Raw genomic sequence first — 27,307 nt, 5'->3', positions numbered from 1 at the left:
TCTTCTAGGTCTTTCTTAAACATTTCTTGCAACTTCTCGATCTTTGCCTCCATTCTTTTTCCGAGGTCCTGGAATGATCTTCACTATCATTATTCTGAATTCTTTTTCTGGAAGGTTGTGTATCTCCACTTCATTTAGTTGTTTTTCTGAGGTTTTATCTTGTTCCTTCATCTGGTACATAGCTCTCTGCCTTTTCATCTTGTCTGTCTTTTTGTGAATGTGGTTTTTGTTCCACAGGCTGCAGGATTGTAGTTCTTCTTGCTTCTGCTGTCTGCTCTCTGGTGGATGAGGCTATCTAAGAGGCTTGTGCAAGTTTCCTGATGGGAGGGACTGGTGGTGGGTAGAGCTGGTTGTTGTTGCTCTGGTGGGCAGAGCTCAGTAAAACTTTAATCCGCTTGACTGCTGATGGGTGGGGCTGGGTTCCCTCCCTTTTGGTTGTTTGGCCAGAGGCGACCGAACACTGAAGCCTACCTGGGCTCTTTGGTGGGGCTAATGGCAGACTCTGGGAGGGCTCACGCCAAAGAGTACTTCCCAAAACTTCTGCTGCCAGTGTTCTTGTCCCCATGGTGAGCCACAGCCACCCCCTCCACCTCTGCAGGAGACCCTCCAACACTAGCAGGTAGGTCTGGCTCAGTCTCCTATGGTGTCACTGCTCCTTCCCCTGGCTCCCCATGTGCACACTACTTTGTGTGCCCTCCAAGAGTGGAGTCTTTGTTTCCCCCAGTCCTGTCGAAGTCCTGCAATCAAATCCCACTAGACTTCAAAGTCTGATTCTGTAGGAATTCCTCCTTCCGTTGCCAGACCCCCAGTTTGGGAAGCCTGACGTGGGGCTCAGAACCTTCACTCCAGTGGGTGGATTTCTGTGGTATAAGTGTTCTCCAGTTTGTGAGTCACACACCCAGCAGTTATGGGATTTGATTTTATTGTGATTGCACCCCTCCTACCGTCTCATTGTGGCTTCTCCTTTGTCTTTGGATGTGGGGTATCATTTTTTGTTGAGTTCCAGTGTGTTCCTGTTGATGATTGTTCAGCAGTTACTTGTGATTGTGGTGCTCTCACAAGAGGGAGTGAGAGCACGTCCTTCTACTCTGCCATCTTGAACAAATCCAATTTGTTGTTTGTTTTCATATATCCTGCCTTTTCAATTTGAGAATTTCTTTAATTGTGAGATATTTGATTTCTTTAATTCTGGAAAATTTATTCTCATTATCCCTTTGAATGTTGCTTCTTCCCTATCTATGTTTTTATTCCTTAGGGAGTTCTTTTCAGACCTATGTTTGAGCTTTTCACTCCATCCACTTATCATTTACATTTCCCATCTATTTATTTCTCTAGGCTACGTTCTGTGTAATTTCCTTTTCAGTTAGTTGGATCTAGACTACTGTTTAAAATACCCAGGGGAGTTTTTAATTTCTGTGAATATTTTAAATTTTCTTTATTTTTTTCAAACTCTGCCTGTTTTTTATTTTTTGTCATAGTGTCTTGTTTTCACCTTAAGGATTACATTTCTTTCTTATTTTCTGAATATTTAAAATATGCATCTTAAAGTCTCTTTCAACTTGCTCCAGTCTGCATTGTTCCTCAGTTGTCGTTTTCTCCAATTTTTAATTTGACCTCATTTACAGTGTAGAATTATTTTTGGTGTAATTTGTAATTATGTCTGTATGCTTACTATTGGGGGTAATTTTTATCAGTTGGACCTTAAAGTGTACTGGTTGGTATAAGTTTTTCCTATCAGGGCAGTTTCTTACTGGTTTCTGACAGGGTCATGTGACATTTCTGTATAAATTTCTTGGCACAAAATTCCCACACTGTGAGGGTAGCTGGGACAATTCTATCCCACATATGTGGAAAACTTGGTCAAGAGGTTCTGATTTGTGAAGGTTAACTGTTTCCACCCATGTTCTGGACCAGCTGAGAGCTTGGGCTGGTAGGTTCTATTTTTCCAGGTTCCTGAGTCCATCAGGGATTCAGTTCCAGTTTCCCCACCATGAATGGGGCCTGTGTCCTCAGCTGACATCATCACACAAATACTAAAACTGCAGACGCTAAGGAGCATTTCTTTGGGGTTACACTCCCCTGTTCTACCCCCTGTATTCCCACCAACTGCTATGGATTCCTTCCTATTTTTGACCTCTGAAATTTCCCCCTATTTGCTTTTGATCTTGGCTATATATTAAAGATAAGCTTAAAAACAATTTATTTGGCATTTCTATATGTTTGGGGTAGAAAGGCAATACTTACTAGCTCAGTCCCTATCTGGATTGTAACTTTCTAATTATTCTTTAAACCCATTGTAATGTGGACAAACCCCACTATTCCATTGAAAATGTTTCTACTAAGGTCTCAAATGACCAACTAACCATTCTATTTGGTGGACATTTTCCAGTTTTATAGCACACAGCATATGATTGTGTTCTTTACGCTTCCCATTTAAAGATCCTCGCCCTCTGACCTTCTATGAAATGGCTTCTCCCAGTTCTCCCCACTTCCAGGTTGTTCCTTTTCACTCTCTTTTGAAGGCTATAACCTGGTGATTTTCAATCTCTGGCTCCATCCAGATGTTTCTCTTGGGCTCTGCACCTGTGCAACCAGCTGCCTACTTGATATTTCTCTGCAATGTCTCTCAGGCACCTCAACCTTTTCAAAATGGAATACAATTTTCCTTAAATATATTTAAAGAAGTGAAGAGGAATAGAGTTATTTTTATTGATCATGAACTTCAAGGGAGAAATTTTATATGAATGTAGAAGAATAGTGGTTTGGATATGGTAGTGAGGAACTGGATGAATTCTCATCTCAACTTCTGGCTTCTAGGTACATGGGCTATGGCAGATGAATATCTTCCAAAGGAGTAGGGTCTGTGGGACTCGAAGACCTTAGGGGAGAGCCAAGTCTCAGTGAAGAGAATGCAGGAAAGTCTTTAGTGAAGAGATCAAGCTGAAATGTAGTTTGTGGACAATGACGGCAAGATTTGGAGGACACAACTGAGAGAGGAAAGTAGCTGAAAGTAGAGAAATCATAAAGAAGCTAAGAGCTCACTAAGTGTTTACCGAGCTTTGTGAGGGCAGGTGCCGCTCATAACCATCTTTGCTTCCTTAGAACCTAGTCCAGTGTCTGGTGTACGCTAGACTCCAAGCAGATGTTTGTTATAATAAAATGAGACTGTTGTAAATGGCTTTTCATTATTTTTCATGAGAAGGATGAGGTAAAAGATCCTGTTCTCTTTTGATAAGAGGAAATGAGAAAGAAGGATAATAGCTTTGGGCATTTAGAAGGATATAACCCAGTTTGACAAACATTTTAAAATGCCTATTAGGTTAGCCGCAGTTGAGTGTCACACACACATTAGTGCATATTTTCCCTGCAGTCAATTACATTCATGGACTATGATTCTTATTGAGGCAGATTCTCATCTTTTTCCCAGCACTTGGTGGGAACAGGGTGGGGAGTAGATATCTATAATACAGAATAGATCTTTCCAATGGATATGGCCTGCCCAACACTTCCTATATGTCTATTAGAAAATACATTTTGAGAAGCGAAATTACATATAATAAATAATAAGTCAGTCATTGGGTTATAGAAGCTGAAATTTCCCATACTGCCTATCCCCCCCCCCCCCCCACACTTTAGATATTTCACTCATGGTGGCCGGGTAGGTGAAATCATCTCTAGGTTCAGTTTCTCCTAATAATGCTACTAGTTTTCTGATGAGGAAGCACCGCTGCTTGCCATTCTGGCTCCCAGGACTTCCAGGACTCAGCTCTCTCCTATGTCTGAGGGGTTCTTGGCTTTCTGAAATATGTCACCTATATCTCGTGGTCTTAATAAAAGAAAAACAATGTAATTCCTGTCTTTGTATGATGCCATCTGCCTCCTCTGGTGTGTAACATTGCCTTCCTCTTCATTTGATAGATTTTGTTGTTGTGCTTTGAGATTTTTCTGTCCTCTCCTGGAATCTTTTCCCAGCCAGTCCGTAGAGCTCTATCTCCATGCTCTCTCTGTAGCGTTATACCTTCATCATTATGAACTCATTTTGTGAAGTCACAAATTACACCATGGCTTAATTATATTTATGAGAACAGAGATTGATAAAGTTCATCTGTGTTTCAGGGAGCTTGCCATCTATTGTATGATACAGACATAACCATGTGTTATAATCGAGGGGTAACCGCAATACTGAGGGTATAGGAGAGGAGGACCACTGAGACACTGGCTACAGACATTGGTGTAAAATTTTAGAAGTTTTCATTTCATACTCTGTATTGCCCTTGGTAGAAGTTCTAGACAGATAGAACCCAATTTCTGCAGGGAGGGACGGAGGCAGTTTAGTTGGAACTCTGGTCCCAGGTACTTAAAGCTGTCCCTTTGAATGAAAAGTGGCTTTGCCTGTTATGTGAAAATACAGAGGCTCTTTGCTAAGGCGCAATGGTGTATTGTGGATCTATTATAAAGGTGTTACCAATTTTGACCAAATTGTAAGATTAAAGTTTGTTCTAGCTGAGTTTCCTACATTATAGTGCTAGATCTCAGAACTTTTAAGCTGAGCAGCTCCTAGAATTGAATACAGAGTAGGTAACAGAAGGTGGGAAGTAAGAGGTAAGAAGCATAGTATATGGTACTGTCAAGCCAGCCCCAACAAACATGGTATGTTTACCCAACAAGGAGCTACTGTATAGCACAGGGAACTCTGCTCAATGTAATGTGGCAGCCTGGATGGGAGGGGAGTCTGGGGGAAAATGGATACATGTATATGTATGGCTGAGTCGCTTTGCTATGTACCTGTAACTATCACAACAATGTTAATCGGCTATACTCCAATTTGAAATAAAAAGTTAAAAAAAAAAGATGTTGTGTTTACTGAACACGTGCAACCTAGGCCTACAAATATCAAAGAGAACCTGGACAGGGCAGAACACAGCTTTATTCCCACAGTCAGACAGTGTTGAGGGTAGGCCAAGGGAATGGGGGAACAGAGGATGTGCTTTTGTAGATGCTGTGAGATATCCTCACACTGAGTAGTGATGGTGGTTAAAGATTGCTGACTTTTTAAGTGTTAAGTCTTTTAATCTCTTTGAGTGTGCCACTAAACATTATTTCATTCAAAATGGTGCCAATACACACACACACACACACACACACACACACACACACACACACAGAGCACGCAGAGAGCCACTGGAGTAGCACATCTGAAATTAAAATGGAAGATATCTCCTTGTTTCTTTTTCTTATCAGGTAGCATACCAAGGCTTTAACATCTCTCACCTCAAATGACTATAATCTGTTTCCTTTATACTCGAGCCCTGAAACATGAGAGCTCATTAAAATCTGAGAAATTTTATTAATTCTCTCTGATAGCTCCCCCCCCAATTCTTTTCTTTATCTTCATTTCACAAGCAGGATTATGAAGTTGCTTGATAGGTTTTTAATATCGTCATGAAAAGTCTTCCCTTGGGCATGTTTGTGCAGTAGATAACATAACCTTAAGACCCTTATTCAAATGAATGTATTCAAATGAAGTGGGCAGACACCACTGAACCAACTCAGCATCAATACATTTCAAAGGTCTCATCGACACTGTTATCTCATTTGTAATAGAACAAAGAACCACTAGACGGAGCTAGGGTTTAAGAAATCACAGCTTTGAGCTGGTGACAGCTGTGCCGGGTAGAATGTTATCTTATGGAAGAAGTGTATCATTACTGATTTCAAAGCCCATGCAAGCCTTCCTAACTCTGCAAACAGCCGTCATTTGTTTACTTTGTGTCTCCACAAGATGAGACACAGGGCGATGTCTGTAATGGCCCAATTTATTTAGTCACTCTAATGATGACGTCTGACCTTGGTGTAGTACTTCACAATTTAGAGTGTTGTCCCCTACATAATTACGTTTGATCTTCACAGCAACTCTGAGAGATTGCTGGGCAAGAATTAGTTCCTCTGTTTTGGAGATGAATAAACTTGAGATGGTATCTGCAGTACATTAGGATGCGTCAGGATGGTTAACCCAGACAACTGAGGTTGCACAGTTATTTTCCTCTTACATTCTTGTGTAGACTGTTGGTTGCCCCAGCCTGGAACTAACTAGAATACTATCAACTCATTCTTTTTGTGGGGCATTTCTTTAGTCTCTGATCACACACCCTCTGGGGACACATAGTGAAAAGACAGATAAAGCCTATGTGCAGGTAGAAATCTCCCCAAACTGGTGAACAAACATGTCTGAGCTCCTGCCCAGAAACCTTGGGTTGATGTGATTCTTATAACAGGAGGCAGATGTGAAGACCAGCACATCATCCTCAGCAGGGTGGCCCATCCATCAGGCCAAGGCTGTGCTTTTTAATTGATGTAAAATGTCCGGGGAAGCTGCCCCCCCATGCCCGCCCGCCCCCCGCATTTGCCCTCAGAGAGAAGCCCCCCTGTTTATATGTTTGTCAGACACACTGTTCCTGTGTCCTAACGTCACACACTGATCATAACAGGTTGTGCTTCAGCTAAAAAAAAAAAAAAAAGTTCTGTATATATACATGTATCTTCTTGGTCTTTTAGTAAAATATTCTCTGGATAAGAGTGGAAATCAAGTCAGTCAGCAAGCAAACTTGTCAAACGTCTGGAGCCCGCATTTTTGCCTTTGGTTATCTTTAAAAACAAACCAAGACAGCTCTTCTGGAGCTCACACAGTCACTCTGCAAGTCTGACCGCTTACAGTGCTTCATTAATTAGTGGTCAAACCACTGGCTTCAGAAACCAGGTGGGGCAACTTTCACAACTGAGGCTAAGAAATCCTAGGGGCCAGCAGGAAGGTGTTCTAAGAGCCTCAGACGTTCCAAGGACTCCTGCCTGAAACGGAGCAAACGAGGAGAGGTACAGCATCATGCTCCCCCTCGACTCCGTGCTACATCGTTGGGAATTAACCCACTAAGACAGCTGTTCCTCTATCCTCTCCATCCAGCCCAAGACGCTTTCTGAACACGTTTCCCGTCCGTGTCCAGAGGGTGGCGCTGCCCGCCCAGCCTTGGCCCTCCGCCGCGTTCGGCTTCCCAGCCGCTGCGGGAGCGCCCCGCTAGCTCTCCAGCAGGCCGTCGGGGGGCACGCGCCCGGTAGGGGACGCTGCGGGCCCGTGCGCGGCGGCTCCCTCCGCCCACCCGGAGGCGGCTGCAGCGAGGCGAGCCCCGCGCGAGTGCAGTGCGAGGCGGGCCGCGGGGAGGGAGGCGCGAAGAGGGCGCTAGGGCGGCAGCCGGTGGGAGCCGCCGCCCCTGCCCGGCCGGGTCCCCGCGGGGCGCATGGGGCGCTTCGAGCCGGGATCGCTCGCGGGCCCCGCGCCCAGCTTGCTGCTGTCCTGAGAAGCTGCGCCGGGACGCCCCCAGACCCCGAGCTGCCGGGAGGATGACCATGGCCGGTGGCAGGAAGGGACTGGTGGCCCCGCAAAACACGTTTCTGGAGAATATTGTCCGGCGGTCCAATGGTAAGAGATGCATTCGGATTTGTTACCCCTGCTTTTTATCTGTGCCTTTATTGCAGACGCCTCCCGCCGCTCGGCGCCAGCAGATGCAGCAGAACCCCGGGGCTCTGATGGGAGCCGCGGCGCGGGCGCTGGGGGCTGCCTCCCGGGGGCTAGGAGAGGTGGGCAGGGCAGGTCGGGGTCTGATGGGCCCCCATCCCAAGAGGAGAGCTCTCCTGGGGTCGCTTTTTGGGCCTTTCTCGCACCTTCTTGGTCTCATCTGCAGGGAGTGTGACAGTTGATGAGCAAAGTACTGGGAAAAGTGATGGGAAGCTGGTCTCATTAGGAACGGCAGCGCGTTCCCCCATGGGTACTGCCCGCCCCTCCACTTAGGCTCTCTGGGTTCTCTGGCCGTTCCCCATGGCGCCGCCTCTACCGGGAGAGAGCCCCGGTAGAGACCCGCGACTCCGAGTCCCGGCCCCCGAGGGATGGGAGGATGCGGCTGCTTCCACCTTCCATCCAGGCAGCTGAAAAGTACGAATGTAGGAACGTGGGAACCTAGGGACGGGCTGCAGGCTGCCCGATTCCACCTCCTCAGCCACCCAACCCTCCGAGGTTAAGTGAAGTCTCCTGAGGGGCAGGGTTTCCTGGACTCAGGTGGAAAGTGGAGGGCACAAATGCAGAGCTGGCCAAGTGGTCACAGGTACAAACCTGTCGTCGATCCTCTCTTCCAAACCACAGCAGTGTTTTATGTCTATAATTCTTGCTCCCCTATACATTCCCAAACTCACCAAACCTGTAAATGTATCTATTATTCAATGAGGTAGTGCTCCCAGATCCTCTCTTTCCCAGCGGCTTTAAGACGGCATGAAGCGGTGGGAGGCGACAGTCCTAGGAGCAGAGATGGAATGGAAACATTTCAAAAGCCTTTAGTACCCACAGCAAAGCTTCCTGGCGAAAGCACTTACAGAGCAAACAGGAACCCAGCAGTTGGAAGGTGCAATGCACACCCGTTCATCAAAGGGCTAAAATGAAAGAGGACAAGCCTAGAGATGCTCTTTACAGGCTCCTGGACCATTCTCGTTCCAGAGACAGATGACATTCTATTAGGAGGAGGTGAAGAGCCAACTCAGGAAATGGGCTTTAAAAATGTGTAAATATCACCATTACGGAGCCTTAAGGAGCTTGTGTTAAAACTATGTGCTTCTATTGGGATTTAGTTAGGAATTCAGGGGAAGGGCATGAAAGTGACTTATGCTACTAGGAAATACTCTTTAATTTAAAAAGTGATCTAAGTTTATCTTATAATAAAAAACTTAGCAACTAGGATAGCAAATCGTCATGTATTATTCAAGTACTTACAAAAATGATCATTTATCGTGTGACTTGAAGAATTTTGGGTCAATCACCTTTCCTTTCAAGGACTTCCTCACTCAAACTAAGGTGGCTTTTAGAACAAGGTCACAGCCATTACCTGGGGAGGGAAGGGGATGATAATTACTACATGAACAGCCACAATGAACCCTTCTGCCATGAAAAAGCTGGAGCTGTTCGTGGCTTAAGTAAAAATCACCATCTAAGAGTTAATTTGCTGTGATTGCTTTGTTGTTGGCCTGTTGAGGGAGATGAAGAGAGTCTTGCTATTTGGGGATCCCATTGCCAGTGACATAAACTTTCTCAGAAATATCAATGACAATTCCATGTTTTAGTGAAGAGGCAGTGTTCTTTAAGTTAGAGGTGAAACTGCATCTAACATTTACCTTATTCTGTTTTTGAGTGGAGAGAGTGGCAAGAGAATCTTAAACGTAGCAATCACAAGGTTCCTTAGGCTTGCTGGAGGAATTTAAGAATCCTGGAGCTAATACCACAATAAAATAATAAAAACCATGAATTCTGGAGCTGACACAATTACAAAAAATCCTGGAGCTGAGAAGGCAGAATACCTTCTAGCTTAGTTGATCTTCTTGGACACCCCCCTTCCCCCCACTGTAAGCAGGCATAGACTGTCAGTAGAATAAGCGCCTGGCAGCGTTGTTAGCACTGGCCTTTTAATTTCAGCACCAGTTCCAACAGCTGGACTCTGATTAACCAACCAACCAAACAACATCAACAACAAAACCAAAACATCTTGGGAGGAGAGGTGGATGAACATTTAAAATGATCTATTGTTTCAGAAAGACTGTGATCTTGAAATGTGGGATTTAAGTTTTTAGTGACCCCTTTCATTGGATTTCCTGAACCCAAAGAGAAAAAACAATTTGGACTCTTGGAAATATCACAGTATCTATAAGCATTATGTTATTTTACTGTGATGGAAAAAAATCTATTTAAAAATATTGATTGTCTCCTAAAATCCACCAGCCCCTTTTTGGGGGGGGGGCATTAAAGTGTTTAAATAGCATTTTACCTTAAAATAGCAATACTTTACTTTATTTATTTATTATCTTTATTGGAATATAATTGCCTTACAGTGGTGTGTTAGTTTCTGCTTTATAACAAAGTGAATCAGCTATATGTATACATATATCCCCATATCTCCTCCCTCTTGCGTCTCCCTCCCACCCTCCCTATCCCACCCCTCTAGCTGGTCACAAAGCGCCCAGCTGATCTCCCTGTGCTATGCGGCTGCTTCCCACTAGCTATCAGTTTTACATTTGGTAGTATATATAAGTCCATGCCACTCTCTCACTTCATCCCAGCTTACCCTTCCCCCTTCTCCTGTCCTCAAATCCATTCTCTACGCCTTCATCTTTATTCCTGTCCCGCCCCTAGGTTCTTCAGAACCTATTTTTTTTTATTTTAGATTCCATATATATGTGTTAGCATACGGTATTTGTTTTTTTCTTTCTGACTTACTTCACTCTGTATGACAGACTCTAGGTCCATCCACCTCACTACAAATAACTCAATTTCATTTCTTTTCATGGCTGAGTAATATTCCATTGTATATATGTGCCACATCTTTATCCATTCATCTGTCAATGGACACTTAGGTTGCTTCCATGTCCTGGCTATTGTAAATAGAGCAAAATAGCAATACTTTCTGATCATTTTATTGGGTATTTTCTCCTAGTGGCCCTATGCAGTATTATTGTTCCTCTTTTACAGATCAAAAAACTGAGTCCCAATAATATTAAGTGACTTATTGAAAGTGGCAGGCAGACAGTGCCTGAGGCAGTTCTTTAGAGGGGATCATTCATCCTTCTTGTAGCATCATTGTTTCTCCAGCCATTATGACTTAGCCTGTGGAACTGTTTTTATCATCCTTAAAAAAAACTCTCATTATATGCTAATGGATAATAGAACTGGATTTTTTCTGGGGCATTTGAATATCTGGTGTCTGGGAAATCATCAGACTGTCAGCTGAGACAGATCTTAGGTGCTCTGTCATCTGCCTTTCCTTCTCTATCATTGTATAAATGAAGAAATGAAAGCAAGTACACTTTCTCAAATACTTAAGGGCAGAACTGATGAGACCCTAAGCTCCTTGACCCCAGCATCACGTTCCTTATGGTACACCATGAAACGACCTTCCTTGTGTTACCATTATTTTCTCTAGAGGAGCACAGTTTCCCAGTGGAGATTAAATAAAATGTTATAACAACAGGAACAGCAGCCATTTTGGCTAACAGCCATGCCACCACATCCAAACACAATCATAGGGCAAAGGAGAAGCTAATTCTGTTTCAAGGAAGGACAATATTTTCACCTTTGTCAATGGTTTAGCTGGAGCCATAGGGAGGATAACGGCACTTATCTGTGCACCCGTTGTAAGGTATTAAGTTCCTTTTCATGGAACATCCCTTTGATACTCATAAGCCAGCAAAGGAGATGCAGTGTCTCCCTTTGATACTCATAAGCCAGCAAAGGAGATGCAGTGTCTCCTTTGATACTCATAAGCCAGCAAAGGAGATGCAGTGTCTTACTTAACCTAAGAATCCTCAGGTTAAGTAATTTACCTACAGCTGGTTAGTAAGAGGCAGAGTTAGAAAAAGGCAGTTAGAGGCAGCTCAGGGAGTAGTCAGCAGTCGTTACTGGTTTGTTCATTCAACAAAGATTTATTGAGCATGCTTATTGGACACTGGGGATATAGTGGAAAACAAGAAATCCTCCTTACCCTTAGTAAGTTACATTCTATTGAATCTTGGTCCAAGGATCCTGCCCCTATTCCACAATGTTACCTGGCTGCAACTCTTATTTAAACCTGACGTTGTATTTTGAAAAAAGTTAAAAAGATTACTGGTCTTGGTGGGACTAAAATCTAGTTTAACTTTCTTTGATATATTCTGAAACCATTTGAAGGTGCAATTTGATAATTATCTTTTTTTTTTTTTTTTTGCATAGTTGTAAGTAATCAGCAGGAACAATTAGCACCCTAGATGGGGTTTGATTTTGCTTATGCTCATTTCAGATCCTTCTGTGGACTTCATGGCCACATAGGCAAAGCCAGCCTGTTTCTCTTTATATTCATGGTTGGAAAGTGTTATTCCAGAATATTTTTTGATGGTTGCTTAAATCGGTAGGCACTTACTGTCAGAATGCTCACTGAAGCAAAGAGATCTGTCTTAGGAAGGCTGGCAGGCCTCCGTGCCAGGAAACTACAAAAATATTACCCTAAATGGTCCCATTCTAGGCGGAACATATGTTTTAGTGTTCGGAAACCTATATCAAACAATGGTAGGTGCCAGTTAAGAACCCAAGCGTGTTAGCAGGAGTGAAGCACAACACATTCTGGCACAGATTTATGTACATGTGTAATTTACAGATTGCTAAATCAGCTGTGTTTTTGTAACAGTTAAGTTGGTTCAGGTTGTTGATGTTAAGTAGTTAGCAAACAGGGTGAGAGCCACGGGTAATGTTGTGTCTCAGAGAGGGGCTGAGCCGTGGGAATATTTATAAAACAGAACACTGGTTAAAATCCATTGTTACTCTGAGTGGGCAATGGGTGATAATCTGGATTACTACCAGTTCAACAGAACTTGTTTTTTTCTTGTAATATGTTCTAAGATGACCTTCAACCCTGGCTCAGCTGTCTTTCTCTGAAAGTCACAAGTTTAATCTATTGACTGACATTGGCTGGGGGATTGAGAGGAGGAAGCCTTGTGATTTAACGTAAGGCAACAAGGTTTCTAAACTCCGTGATTTTTATAAAATCCATATATTTTAATAATCTGTCATAAAAGAGTAGATGCATTTGAGGAACACTGCGGTAAATGGAATCTTTGGCTTCGCTCTTTCCAGCACCAGCTCTTCATTTATGATTGGGCTTCCTTTGGCATGGTTTCTTCAGCATTACCTTGAAGCTCCTCAATTCGTTCCTTCCTCTTTATTTTTTGTTAGGTAGTTAATGGCTTGTAAATGAACATTTAAAACACACTTTAGTTATTTATTCAAAGAAGCCCTTTGTGTAAAGTGAGGATCTGCTTTATGCATTCAGGGTATTTGGACCAGGGTTGTAGTTGTTTTTTTCTCTTTAAGTGGTTACACCTATAACTGGTGAGAAAGAGAAATAGAGTCACAGAATCTTAGGTCTGAAGGGACATACTTTGCAAGTCCTTTTCCAGTGTTTGAATCTTCTGCAGAGCATCCCTCCCATTCACTTTTCTTTCTTAAGCAACTGTAATTGTGAACCGGTTTCTTCCCCTCCCTTCCCTCCTTCCCTCCTTCCCTTCCTCCTTCTTTCTTTTTATCGTCATTGTCTGATCTCACCAAAATCTGCCGTCTTACAGAAACTGCTCATTCCAAGTCTGCCCTGTGGAACAAAACCTAGCCCACTCCTCTTTCCACCTGAAAACCATGTTTTCGGTAGTTTAATAACAGTTATCTTGTCTCCATTCCTCTCCCTTGTTTTTATAAAACCTTTTTTATTGTTTAATACCATAATAAAAAAGCACACAAAATAATTTTGTGCAGCTTAACACATTTGTATAAAGTAAATACTGTGCTGTCGCCACGTAAGTGACATCTTGCCAACTCTCCAGAATCCCTGGGACCCTTCCTGTTCCCAACTCTGTTACTCTGTTATGGTGATCATAATTTCCTCATAATTTTCCCCCATATTTTTACCACCTTGTTTTGCATTCCTGGACACTACAGTTTATTTTTGTCTGTTTTTGAGCTCTATATGTGTGGGACCATACAGCACGGATCCTTTGTCAGTTGGAGATTCATCCCTGTCGTTGCATGTACTGTCATCGGCTCATTTTCACTGCATAGTACTTTATGGTATGACTGTACCACACATTGTATTTATCCATTCTGCTGTTGATGGTCACGTGTTGCTTTGTAAACTGGCCCCCTTACAGGGATGGCAAGGAGAGACGGAAGAAAGAGGCAGACCACTCCAGATTGGTAGGTGGCAGGTTTAATAAGCAAGGGAACTTACTTACCAGGCATGTCGTGGGCACTGCAAGACGAGTAGATCTCTGCACCCACCTGCCAAAACTGAAAGTTTAAATAGAGGCCTTAACTGGGTTAAGTCAGGTATTCAGTCTACATGGTCTCAACAACACCTTCCTCTCTCCTTGGAACCGCTCCTACTGTGGGAGTGGTGGGCAGAGTGTACATTCCAAGGACAGGGGAGGGGGTGAGGAGTCTCTGATTGCCTGGGTCCGGTTCAAGGGTCAACTAGCGGTCACGTCCTCTCGCTGACCTCCTCCAACAACGTGTGAGTTGTGACCAGAGTTTTGCTATTATTGATGCTACAAATATTCTTGCTACAAATATGTCTTTTGGGCATATATTGGGTGTGCACTCTCACTAGCAGTGCAGGAGAGTTTTCGTCATTCCACAACATACCCTTGCCAATACTTGCTATTTTCTCCTTAATAATGGCATTGCCCAAACAATCTAGTAACCAGTAAAACAGAGTCACTTAGGGTGATGTTAGTAGTGAGCACATGCTCAAAATGAAATGAAAACAGAACTTGCCCTTGTCCTTTGGGAGGCTTCACTATCTACTGTGTATTTAAATGTTATTACAGTGTGAATTCCCTCACCGTAATGGTAAATGATAGGACAGACTCGCACAGTTAGAACTGTGTGCAAAGGACACATGCAAGTGTGTGTGTGTGTGTGTTTGTGTTTGGGAGACTCATTTTCTTAAATTGAGAAGCCTTGCGGACATATTGTGTAAGAATTGTGAGCTGGAAGTGAGAAGGGACTAGGAGGTGAATGACATGTTTATTTTAGTGAAAGAAATAAAACAAAATGACTGAAGGAGGGGTGCCGATTTCATGGAGGAATCAAAAAATCAAAGACAAATTAAAATGAAAAGTCAAGAATAGCTTACGGTTCGGTTTCATAGACACGGCAGACCTCCTTTGTGCCACATACTGTGCGAGAGACTGGGACTCGCAAAAGTGACTGAGATGTTTGTGAACCTGGGGCTCATTGAGGAGTGCGTGATGAAGATCAACGTGCATTGCAAACTTGCCAAAAATTTAAGAGACGCTATGCCAATTCAATGCTCACCACACATTTTTTTTCCGTTGTAAACATCTCACCCCAAATGATTCTGAGATTTTATATCTATTTATTTTTTTGTGAGATTGGATATGGGATAACCAGATCCCTTACGTTGACTTAAAGGGGAAGATTGCAGGATGTGTGAAGCTTTGTTTTGCTGTGGTGGAAGTTTTCTTAACAACCTCTCACTCCTCTGGGATGTCCCATTGCCCTGTCTTCTTTGGCACGAGGTTTTGGGTTGCTTACCCATTGCTGTGCCTTTCCAGCCTTTCTTAGATGCTGGAATTTGTTTGATGCCCCGGCTGTTCTCTGTGCAAGTGCAGTCTTGCTGAACAGATTGCAGTTTGGCCAACTTCCGTGTCTCCCTCAGTTCTCCTGGTCTCGGCTCTAACAGTCATGTGTGGCTGTTAAGGACAAAACTACTTAGCTCTTCTGATTGGATATTAGAGAATTATGCCAATTATCAGAATCGGTTTGCTTACTCATCCTAAAATTGTTCATTCTGTCAATTAAAATGACAACTCTTTTGATTAGTCCTATGTTGCATAAAACTGATGTTCTGAAATTAACGGAGTCAATCCTGTAATTATTAATGTTAACAATTAACCGAGAGTGCCTCAAGGCTCTCATTTCTCATAGCTTCTTAAAGGGTCTATGATGACATCAGGTGCTTCTATAAAGAAGAGGGATGGCCTCTAGTTACTTCCTTCTTCCCTTAAAGCAATGATGTAGGCACCCGCCACCAGCATTCTCAGAGGGCTGGAGTCAGCATTTGAAAGATGATGCTATTTTGGCAAATTTTACCAATATTTGTCTCCTGCTTAACTTAGGTTTCTATTAAGAGTGAATTTGCAAAGCATATTTTAGAGTAGAGCTTTATAACTATGGCAAAGAAAATGGAGTTGAGGGATAAAACTAGATTTATTTCATCTACATGGGTTTCTAAGCTTACATTTTCTTTACTTTTGTTTCCTCTCAGCATTATTGGGACCGAATTGATTAGAGTTCCATGCTGCAATCTTTAAGGTTGTTCTTTGAGTGTCTACAAGGGCCAGTGCACTGCTTACCTTCTCTGTGCCTCCCTCGGGCCATTCTCTTCTCTTCTGTAACCTGTTCTGCATCCTGGGAGGCTGAGCCACACGGCTTATGTCAATAGGCTCCCTTGCTTCCTGGATGGCTTCACAGCACCATGAGATGGGGAAGGAGGGGTGGGAGTTTGTAGTATTTATTCTCCTCGTTTCCTCTCTGCAAGGTCATCATTGTAGCCTATCTGTTTTACCTTGATTAAAGGTTACATCTGCAGATTGCTCTCTTTGGGTTTGGGTAAACCTCAAATTTTGTAACTGTTACTAACCCTGGGGGTCCTGCCGTCCCTGAAGTTTTCCTCCATGGTGTGCTGGGGCAGGTGCAGCCGGCTGGTCCTACCTCTCAAGATCTGGTTATGCCCATCTTTTCCCTATTCCTGGTTCAGGGACTTCATCTTGATAGCTTGAACTCTGCCATGTGGGAGTATTCACACCTCAGAAATTGGCAAATGGTATAAATCGGGGATTTTTCTCCCCCAGAGAGTTATACTAGTTGTAAGCACCAATTATAATTATTGGTTAAAACCATGACCTTGCACAGATTAAACAGCCTTTCTCACATGTGCGCCTGGCCGTGAGCCAAAGGTTCTACATGTGTCATCTCCTCTCATCTCACTATGACTCTATGCTGTGGGCACTCTCACTGTTCCCACTGCAGAAACTCAGGTTTAATAAAGAGATTAAGTAAATTGCCTTTGGTTAATTTCTAGTGGTAGAATCTCTAGGAACTTGTTAGGAATGTAAATTCTTGGGCCGTACCTTATATCTAGTGAATCAGAAACTTGGGGGATGGGACCCAGTTACCTGGGTTTTACTCAGTCCTCCAGGCAATTGTGGTGGATGTTGCAGTTGCAGGACTACTGCTTCCGAGCCAACCCCATGCATCTCTTTACTTGAGAGGTAACTACGTGGCTGCCAGGGTGTATGGATGGAGGAAGGCGTGTGTTCGAGGGTGAGTGGTCTTTTTCTCTATAGACTTTCAACTGGTTTCCCAGTTTTTGCTCAGATCTCATTCCTGCCTCAGGTAGTAGCTACTAGCATTTCAAGGTCCTGAGTCTCATTAAGCCCCCTCCTTGTCCAGCTCCCTTTGGAATTTTAAAATTGGCTTCTTCTGCTGCACATCATCCTCCATCTACTTTTCATCTTCCAGAAACTGAGCTCATGCCTGCTGGTGACTCTTGTTGTTGTGTGTATATCTCTTGAATTTCTCAGCTATCATTCATGAATGAGGAAGTAAATGCGTGTGCTCAATCTGCCATTTTGAAACAATCATTGGTAGCGTTAAAAGACGAAGGAGAGGGCTTCCCTGGTGGCGCAGTGGTTGAGAGTCCGCCTGCCGATGCAGGGGACACGGGTTCGTGTCCCTGCCCGGGAAGATCGCACATGCCACGGAGCGGCTGGGCCCGTGAGCCGTGGCCGCTGAGCCTGCGCGTCCGGAGCCCGTGCTTCGCAACGGGAGAGGCCACAACAGTAAGAAGCCCGCGTACCGCAAAAAGAAAAAAGGAAAAAAAAAAAAAAAGACGAAGGAGGTCCTAACTTCTAGTCATTCTCGTTCTGTCAGGTAAAATTCCCCTGGACGCTTTTCCCACCTGGCTAGACCATCCAGGGATAGTGCTCCTGCCCAGCTTCACTCACTGTGCCACCTTTCTCCGTTATTCTTGTCAAGTGATAAAACTAAAGCAATTTAGTAACGACTTCGATGTCCTTTATTTAAGGGAAAACAATCCATGGACTGGGGGAGTGCAGGGCCTTACCAGCCGTGGAACACTCTTCCCGAGGGATCTGAGGCAGGAGCGGGTTTTGTTTTTTTGTTTTTTTTTTGCCGTACGCGGGCCTCCCATTGTTGTGGCCTCTCCTGTTGCGGAGCACAGGCTCCGGATGCGCAGGCTCAGCGGCCATGGCTCACGGGCCCAGCCACTCCGCGGCATGTGGGATCTTCCCGGACCGGGGTACGAACCCGCGTCCCCTGCATCGGCAGGCGGACTCTCAACCACTGCGCCACCAGGGAAGCCCAGGAGCGGGTTTTATAGAGCATTAGGAGAGGCATCTCAGAGCCGGGGCACGTTTGCCTGGGAGGTTGGGGATTTCCTTCGCAGGCTAGCTGGTCCTGCTTTCCAGCTCAAGCGGCGTTGGAGGATTGTGACCAGCGTTAGGTTTCCTTGACAGTGAGTTGTTTCCCATAAGTGCAGGCTGACTTAGGTTGAGGTCTGTGATGTGGGCCACTGGAGTGGCCTCTGTTTCGTGGGTCCTGATACAGGAATTAACTCTGTCATTCTCTCCCCCAGCTTCACAATGCCCGCCTCTCACTTGTCTCTAGCAGTGCCTTCTCTTTGAATGTTCTGGTTTTCTTCTCTCTCTGTATCTCCCTCTGGGCCTCAGTCTCTCCTGTACCGTCTCCGAGGGTCTTGAGCTCTCTCCTCACTCACTCTCTGGGTCTTGCTGTGGGTCTCTTACTCTGCAGTGTCCTCTTCAGCTCTGCCTCATGCTCTGTTGCCCGCCCCCCTGCCCAGGCTCCATGCCTCTCCATCCCCTCCCCTCTTCTCTCCTTTCCTCATCTCTGTGTCTTCCTGTTTGTCTCTGCCCATTGCTGCTTGCCCTGCCGCTGACTGTCTCTGTTGCTGCCATCTGTCTTTATGAGTCTCTGTCTGTCATCTCTTTCCATCTGTCACTGTTGCTGTCCGTCTTTGTCTGTAGTCTCTGCCTCCACCTCTCCATCTCTGCCCCTCTCTTGTCTGTCCAGTGCTCCCCTCACGTTGCCTCAGTCTCCACTCTTTTGTGTATCTGTCCGAGGTTCCCATTTCTCTTCCAAGATGGCCTTTCTCCACCTACTCACCAGCATTGCGCCTGGTCAGCTCTGCCGACTTCTCAGCTTCAGGGTTTAGTTTTTGTTCTGGAGAGAGAATCTGATTGGCCCAGCTCTGACTGTGGGTTGTTTGGCCAGTTGTCCACTCCTGGTCTACTCTGCTGTGTCTGGGTCCTGGATGGGGGAGCACGATGTGGAGTTACGTGATATACAGATAAAGCTAGGCAGGGAAGTGGGTAGAGCTTTCCAGTGGACAGAAGTGTCCCCTGCACTCCTGTAATGCCTGGGACAAAGTAGATACTCAAATATTTGTTGCATTAAACTAAGCTGCTCTGAGATTCCTTCCATCCACCCTGATGCTATGCCCTGTCCTCACTGAGCCATTTGCCATGAAAGTGTTAAAATAATACAGGAGGTAAATGTAAAACTAACCTTAAAAAATCTTTTTCTAGTACCATTCAATATTTTTATATTGCTTACTTTAAGCCACTTTTTTTTTAGTTCTGGAAATGAAATTTTTGTGTTATTCATTGATGGTCTAGGGGTTTTGTTTAAAGTGCATATAATGTGTACAGATGTGTGTTAAGAAATTATTATGACTATAAAAATGAGAATAAAACACCTGGTTGACTAATCTATTGCACCACTTTTTAGCACTTGATCAGACAAATAAATGTTTCTTAGCAGTAATTCAACATATCATTGACCTCTTATTAAGTAAAATATCATTGAGTAATGAAAACGTCTATTTCTTGTATATTCTCATTGGCTTCCATTCTGCTTGTGGAACGAATTCTTCTGTTTTTATTGTTTTTACGCGGGCCTCTCACTGTTGTGGCCTCTCCCGTTGTGGAGCACAGGCTCCAGATATACAGGCTCAGCGGCCATGGCTCACGCACGGGCCCAGCCGCTCCACGGCATGTGGGATCTTCCCGGACTGGGGCACGAACCCGCGTCCCCTGCATCGGCAGGCGGACTCTCAACCACTGCGCCACCAGGGAAGCCCCTGTTTTTATAGTTTTAAAATCCTTCAATTTGATGCTGAATGAAGATGGAAGTCAGACTTTTGAAACCACATACTTAGGGGTAACTACCCAGTCAATGAAGCGTTTGAATTTGCTTTTGAAATTGAAATGTCTCTCCCCATTGCAACTTACTGACTTAATCAAAATGTATTTCTGTAGGATATTAAAATCAGAGACAAAGCAAACACCTATTAAATCTCTTGGGAGTTCAGTTTGTCTAGCGCAAAGATTGGGCCCTTGACAATTTGGAAGAGTCATTTTCATGGAATTTTATCGTTGAAAAGCCACAATAGAGCCACAAAATGACTTTTGCTGATATTAAGATTTTAGATGTACCAAACTGACTTCGCTTCTTCTCATCCCATCCTCTCCATTCTCCCAAACCTTTTGATCTGTCTTTTTTGTTTCAAAATTTTATTGATTCATTCATTTAGCAACCACATTCCATGCGTGTGTAACTGAGGCCCTTGGCAGTGAAATATTAGTGTTTCTTAATTAGAGCCAGGGCCAGGACTTCTAACTCACAATCCTATTCTCTTTTCACTGCATGCATTTTACATGAAAGAATGAAAGCATTAATTGGAAAGCACTTTGGTGTCATTGGGATCCATTGTCGTCCTCTGCCCTTTCATACTTTTGTTGTTTAGAAGGAGTGAGCCTGTAAGTGAAGGGTGAGGTGATCTAAGCCACTAATTACCACGGGCCAAAGTCCCCCCCATAATGTCACTTGAGGTGCGATGGAAAGACCCATCCCCATCTGCCTCCCCCACCCACCATATGTCAACACCTTCAACATTAGGGATTCTGGGCATCAAGTTAAGCATTATTCTGTCCCTAGGGTCCTGTCTTAAAATTCAAACCTTCTGAGAGAGGTGATACTTTAATCACTAACAGCTAACTCTGAATTTGTTTATAAGACAGTGTTTTTCCACGATGGGAGAAATAAGTTGATCTAAGTGACAGAAAGCTCAGAAAAGAGAGAAAAGTACAGAAAGAGGAGATGAAGTATCCCAAACTTAATCTGCTTCACAATCTTGCTTAAGCCAGATCTTCACTATATTGTAAACATTGTTGACATATAACATACAAGTGGCAAAATCTTCTAGTAACTGTAGATAAAAGATGACTAGTGCCCAAGGAGAATCTAAAGACCAGTTGTCATTTCTAATTGAGTCCAGAATTTTTTTGGCTACTAACATTTCAGAAACAATCCAGGGGAGATTGCAATTTGTGTGAGTTAATAATAAAGATGATGATGATGTCAATGACAATGGTAGCATCAGGTATGCCTGGTACTGTTCTAAGTGCATTCATTCATTCATTCAACCAACACTCATTCAGTACTACTTCCTGTGTGTAAGGCACTGTTCTAGATGTTGGGCATTCTGTGGTGAAAGGAAAAAAAAAGGCACTCTCCCTCATGAAGCTTGCATTCTACCAGGGAGGCAAATAATAAGCAAACAAGTAGATGCATAACATGTCAGATGGTGTAAAGTGATTGGAGAAAGTAAGGGAAAAGGAAACACGTGTTGTCAGGTGGAGTTTTTTTTTTTTAATTAGTTGATTCATTGGATAGCTATAGGAAAGGGACTAACAATTGGCAGATATGCTAAGAGTCCTACATTTGGTTAGGTGTTTTTTGTTTTTATAAAAATTAATTTCTGGTATGGATTTTATTTAGGTTCAGGTAAATAAAATCATTGTTTCCTGGTCTTTGTCTAGTGCTTATATACATACCTCTTGTCCTCTTCATTTATCTCAATCAGTCTTGTATTGTTCTAAAAGAAAAAAATATATATTTTTACTCAAACCTGCTTTTTGTAAGAGCGCTGATATCCTTAGTAAATCTATAACATTGAAAGTGTCATGAGGATGTGTTCTCTTCTAAGAAAAATATCCCGAGTTATTAGAAGCATATTGTGAAATATTTACTGTAGCCCTCTAAATAATCGGTGTTGGCAGGGAACAATAAAGTTGTGTGAACGGCTCGCTGAATGTAGCTTTTATCTGTGTAATTGCCCAAACTGAGTCACTTTTCTAAGTCATTGCTTTAGTTAGTTTCTCCTTTGTTAGTTGTGGTAATTATGATGAAAAGCAATTTTCTAATAATTTCTTTTTAGACTATCTCTGTGTTATGCTTTATGGGCAAATGGTAGGTTTGGGATGATTTTGACACATCTGACTACCGCCGTGTGGTTTGGCTCATACCCCATCCTCCAAAGAAACTTTACATGCTTGGGGGAGGGGACTCTTTCAAATGTTTAGAGGATGTTTGTTTTATTCTACTAACTGGAGGAAAACGGGTGTGTGGGCTGAGAACGGTTGAATTTAGGAAGCCTTGCATTTAATTGCGTGCAGTCTGACAGCTAAAGACCCTCAGGGAGTAAAAAGGCATCAGAGGGAGACTGTGGAATCTGGTTAATTTGCATCAAAGGCCTGGAGCCAATGGGAACTTTCAGACGAGAGCCAATGAATAAATTATGTCTCCTTCCTCAAGCAAGGGCAGCCAGGTTGAACCCCCATGTTTTACTGAACAATGTGGAAGAGACTTGATCAATTCAGAAAATATGAATTTGGAGGCAGGCTTAGTGCTTCAGATGGGCCACTGGCTGATTGGAAGTTACACATTCTACCTGAAAAACCTGTATATGTGTACACACACACACACACACAAGATATGTATGTATATGTCAAGAGCATATATCTTACCTGAATTTTATTGATTCCAAAGACAGATTTAGGCATTTTCTGTATATATAAGTGGACACACCAATATATGATTTATCGCTACTGTAGAATCCCTTGACAATACAGTACTTTTTTTTTCGGTACGCGGGCCTCCCACTGTTGTGGCGTCTCCCGTTGCGGAGCACAGGCTCTGGACGCGCAGGCTCAGCGGTCATGGCTCACGGGCCCAGTCGCTCCGCGGCATGTGGGATCTTCCCGGACCGGGGCACGAACCCGTGTCGCCTGCATCGGCAGGCGGACTCTCAACCACTGCGCCACCAGGGAAGCCCAGTACAGTACATTTTTACATTAATACTGTACATCACATCCTGTCTCCAAATCCAAACAATTCCACTGAGCAAAAGCCAGATACAACACGGTTCACCTGAGATGTGAGTATCACGTCCCACTGAGTCGAGTTTAGAAGGTGTTTCTGCTATTTTTAAAGTGACCCAGGCTCTACAGAGTCCAGCGTTTGGAGAGGTGATGTTTCAAGGTGAGGGCAAGCTGATGACTCCACATGGGTGTGAAGCTTGCCAGGTTGCAGAGGTGTCTTCTTATTCGTTCTTTGTTATGAGCCCAATTACTTAGAGCATCAGATTTTATTACTGCCAGAAGCATGGAGATCTTCTAGTTTGCCCCCATCGAGACTCACAGAGCTGAAGTGACTAACCCACACAGCTCATCAGGGGCAACACTGCCACTAGAACCCAACTTGTCATTGTCGCCATTGTTACTGTTTCACATGGTGCTCTGGGAACCTAGGGAATAGCTGGGGAATGGTGGATTAATAAGGTGGCTCTTACCCCTCATCCTTCCACTGACTTTCTTTGTCGACTCGGTTCCTTGGTGCTTCTCCATGTCATCTCAGGGCGTTTTTCTTACTGGGTGGCCTCTGCTTGTAGAGTCTCCATATGGCCTCTCCACTAGCTGGACTTCTCACATGGCAGCTCAGGGCTCCCAAGAGTACAGAAGCAGAAGCTGCTGGACCTTAATGCTTATGGGATTGGAGTGACATCCATTCTACTGCAGTCTGTTGATTGGAGCATATCACAGACCCACCTAGTTTTAAGGGGACAACAGAAAAGCGTGAATGCAGGGAGGCACCGTTTATCGGGGGCTACCAGTATAATCTCAACTGTTTATAGTGATGCTTTTTTTTTAATAAATTAATTTTATTTATTTATTTTTGGCTGTGTTGGGTCTTCTTTGCTGAGCACGGGCTTTCTCTAGTTGTGGCGAGCGGGGGCTGCTCTTAATTGCAGTGTGGGCTTCTCATTGCGGTGGCTTCTCTTGTTGCGGAGCATGGGCTGTAGGCGCAGGCTTCAGTAGTTGTGGCACACGGGCTCAGTAGTTGTGGCTTGCAGGCTCTAGAGAGCAGGCTCAGTAGTTGTGGCACAGGGCCTTAGTTGCTCCGCGGCATGTGGGATCTTCCCATACCAGGGCTCGAACCTGTGTCCCCTTTATTGGCAGGCGGATTCTTAACCACTGCGCCACCATGGAAGTCCTATAGTGATGCTTTGACTGTACCAGCTACCATTGAGTCAAGGGCCTGAGACATGTAAGGGGTTGGTCTTTCTAAAAAACATTTTTTTGAAAAAAGAAGAGAGAAAGTGAAAAGGTCTGACAAAGCACTAGTAGTGTTCTAGAAGGGATTGTGTTGTCTCTTTTTCTGTAGGTATTTTGTGAAGACTGTCACCAGTGTGATTCAGTAGTGCCAGGAGGCAGGAGGCAGGAGGCTCTCTCAGTACCCTTTGGAGTATTAGAGGTTTGCTCCTTGTTCATGTGTCAGAGCCCATTTTATCCTCATTGGAGACTGGCTGAAGGAGCCAGAAGAAGGTCAAAATACAGCATCAGCTTTTTTTTACTGTTAAACTAGATTAGAGAACATAGCAGTGCTATCTGTCCCTTCCTCAAGCCTAGGCATTGGCTTCTAGGCTGTGAGTTACTGACCTACACCTAGGCCAAGAATCTGACGGCAGAGGGCTGGCAGGGCCTGTCGCAAGTAGGTTCTGAGTGTCATAAGGAGACAAGTAGCTCAAGCCCTCCCTCTCTTCTCCCACCACACTGGGGCTCAGGCTAGTTTGAGAGACCAGGACACACAGAGTGGACACCTCTTGCTCTTGGTATGCCTACTGATAGCTTGATGACTCTACTTAGGGAGGTATAAGTGAGGGGGAGGGAGAAAGTGGTCGAAAGTATTCATTACAACATTTCTTTCTAGCGAAATGCCCAGGTGTGGAAGGGTAAGTGTTGCCTTCATAAAAGCCCTTTACTAAAGTAGAGCTTGATAGAGTTACTGTATTCTGCCTAAACTAGAGTCCCAGAGTACTACCAAGGACTCTGAAGGCGTCTCAGAATTTGTGAGCTCTGGTTCTGCTGATTCTGTTAAAGATTATTGCAGAATGTCATACAGTTAAGAACGTTGGCTTTGGCGCTTGTGATGGTTAATTTTATGCATCAACTTAACTGGGCCATGGGATGCCCAGATATTTGGTTAAACATTATTGTGAGTGTTTCTGTGAGGGTGTTTTTAGATGAGTTTAGCATTTAAATGAGTAGACTGAGGAAAGCAGATTGCTCTCCCTAATGTGGGTGGGCCTCATCAGATCAGTTGAAGGCCAGAATAGAACAAAAGTCTGACCCACTCCCGAATAAGAGGGAATTCCTCCTGCCTTACTGCTTTTGAGCTGGGACATTGGTTTTTTTTTTCTTGCCTTTGGGTTTGAACTGAAACACTGGCTCTTCCTTGGTCTTGAGCCTGCCAGCTTTCAGACTGGAACTTATACCATCAGTTCTCTGGGTTCTCAGGCCTTCGGACTCGAACTGGAACTATACCGCTGGCTCTCTAGGGTCTCCAACTTGCCAACTATAGACTTTGGGACTTGTCAGCCTCCACATGCACCAATTCCTTATAGTAAATCTCTGTCTGTCTTTCTGTCTCTGTCTCTCTCTCTCTATATATGTCTATATATATCTCCTATTGGTTCTGTTTCTCTGAGTAGCCTTGACTAATACAGTATTAGATGTGAGACAGTACCTGCTCTATTAGATGTGTGATGTAGGAAAAGTTCCTTTGATTTTCTAAGCCCTCTTACAAGATCTATAAAAATGTGTTAATACTAGTGCCTGCCCACCTGATAGATGAGTATTAATACATGTGGTCTTGGTGGTGATGATGCTGTCTTCATAGATGAAGAATGTTAGATATCCTAACATTTCTCAGTTTAAAATCTTCAATTCTCTGAGATCCAGATCTGGCCAATTCTTTTTGTTTGTTTTTGAGTTTTTTTTCTGGCCGCGGCCTGTGGCTTATGGGATTTTAGTTCCCTGACCAGGGATTGAACCTGGGCCCTCAGCAGTGAAAGCGTGGAGTCCTAACCACTGGACCGCCAGGGAATTCCCCAGATATGGCCAATTCTGATGCGGTCTTAGGAGATTACGTTATTTTTTTTGATATTTTGTCCATGCAGTGGGTTACTTTCCCAATTGTTTTGTTTGTCTTCAAAATAAGTTTTCATTTACTGAGCTTGGAAATAGTAAATAATCTGAGTCATTTATGGTTGGATGTGGAATGCACATCTCTCCATTTGGCTAGAAGATCTGTGTCACTTCACTAGAGCCCTCTTAGTTGGCATTCTTAACCAGCAGGAACATAACCAGCTGCCTGGAGGAACTAAGGAGCCTTGGCTCAACCAAGTTGCTGTCATGGAGTCCTTGCACCAGAATTTATGCACTTTTTTCAGGAGATTCCCACTTTCTGAGCCTGTCTATTCTTATGACAGATACACTTCTGGAGGAATGATGGCAAATTGACTCAGACCCACCTAGGTCCACTTCTTTATTTTATTTAACAGATCTTATCTCTCCCTCACAAGCTCCTACCCCACTGACCAGCAAGGGGAAATTAGTTAGTGGGGGGACTCTGAACCTCCCAGTTAGTATCTCAAGCTCTTCCAGTTTAGGTAGTCTTTTGGGGCAACTCGGTTTGTGTTCAGATGCCGATTCTACCCACCCCATATGCTTCCCTCCACATGGTGTGTGTGGTGGAGGCAGGCACTTGCGTCACCTCTGGGACCTCAGATCCCCAGATGCAAGGCCTTATTTTCCCCCACTATTTCTTTGGATCTCTGGCAATGGCCGCTGGTCGCTGGGTGACCAGTTGATCTGTGGGGCTCAAGTCTGCAGTTGGTGAACTTAGGTTCTGTTCTTTGGATCGAACAGAACTTGGTGCTCTGCCCCAACTCAGCATATATTCTCTTTCTGTGTGTGTGTGTGTGTGTGTGTGTGTGTGTGTGTATGTGTATATGTAACTTGACCTAATCGAGGCTCTCACTGGCCCTGATAGTTTCCTGAACCCTCAAATTAATCTTAGGCTTGGGCAGTTTGACATGCAGCATTTGTCTACATGGTCACCCCACTCCACTCTGATAACCATCTGCTTAGGCAACTACAGCAGCAGTGGGACAGTTGGAACCTTCTGGATCCTTTCCAGACCCCATAGGAGCTGAGGGAGGCTCAGGAGTGCTGACAGGACCAGCACCTTTGAGTCACCAGTGTGGTGGTCTCTCCCACCCCTGAGTCTCAAATGGAGATCCAGACACAACATCTCCCCTCTCCTCCTCCTCTCCTGTCCTTCCTCCTCTTCTATCATTGTGTGGAAGGAGGACTGCTTTAGAAATAGGTTGGCACACTAAATTTTAAGAAGTAAGAGGTGATAGTTTACAAGAGAGAGAAGAGAGGAAACATTGGA

General features: G+C 44.0%; 1 protein-coding gene across 1 annotated transcript in view; it reads left to right on the top strand.

Annotated features, from left to right (window-relative positions):
• Window positions 1-7,398: 7,398 nt before the first annotated feature.
• Window positions 7,399-27,307, top strand: part of KCNH1 (potassium voltage-gated channel subfamily H member 1) — a 122,575-nt gene continuing 102,666 nt past the window's right edge. The window contains exons 1-3 of the mRNA XM_073804688.1: window positions 7,399-7,471; window positions 7,528-7,642; window positions 7,841-7,989. Coding sequence (XP_073660789.1) covers window positions 7,399-7,471; window positions 7,528-7,642; window positions 7,841-7,989 — 337 coding nt within the window. The remainder of the gene's footprint in view (window positions 7,472-7,527; window positions 7,643-7,840; window positions 7,990-27,307) is intronic.

The sequence above is a fragment of the Tursiops truncatus genome, chromosome 1 (genome assembly GCF_011762595.2).
Source record: "Tursiops truncatus isolate mTurTru1 chromosome 1, mTurTru1.mat.Y, whole genome shotgun sequence".
NCBI classification, from domain to species: domain Eukaryota; kingdom Metazoa; phylum Chordata; class Mammalia; order Artiodactyla; family Delphinidae; genus Tursiops; species Tursiops truncatus.
The sequence above is the reverse complement of the archived record's forward strand: the minus strand, read 5'-3'. Positions and strand labels throughout refer to the sequence as shown.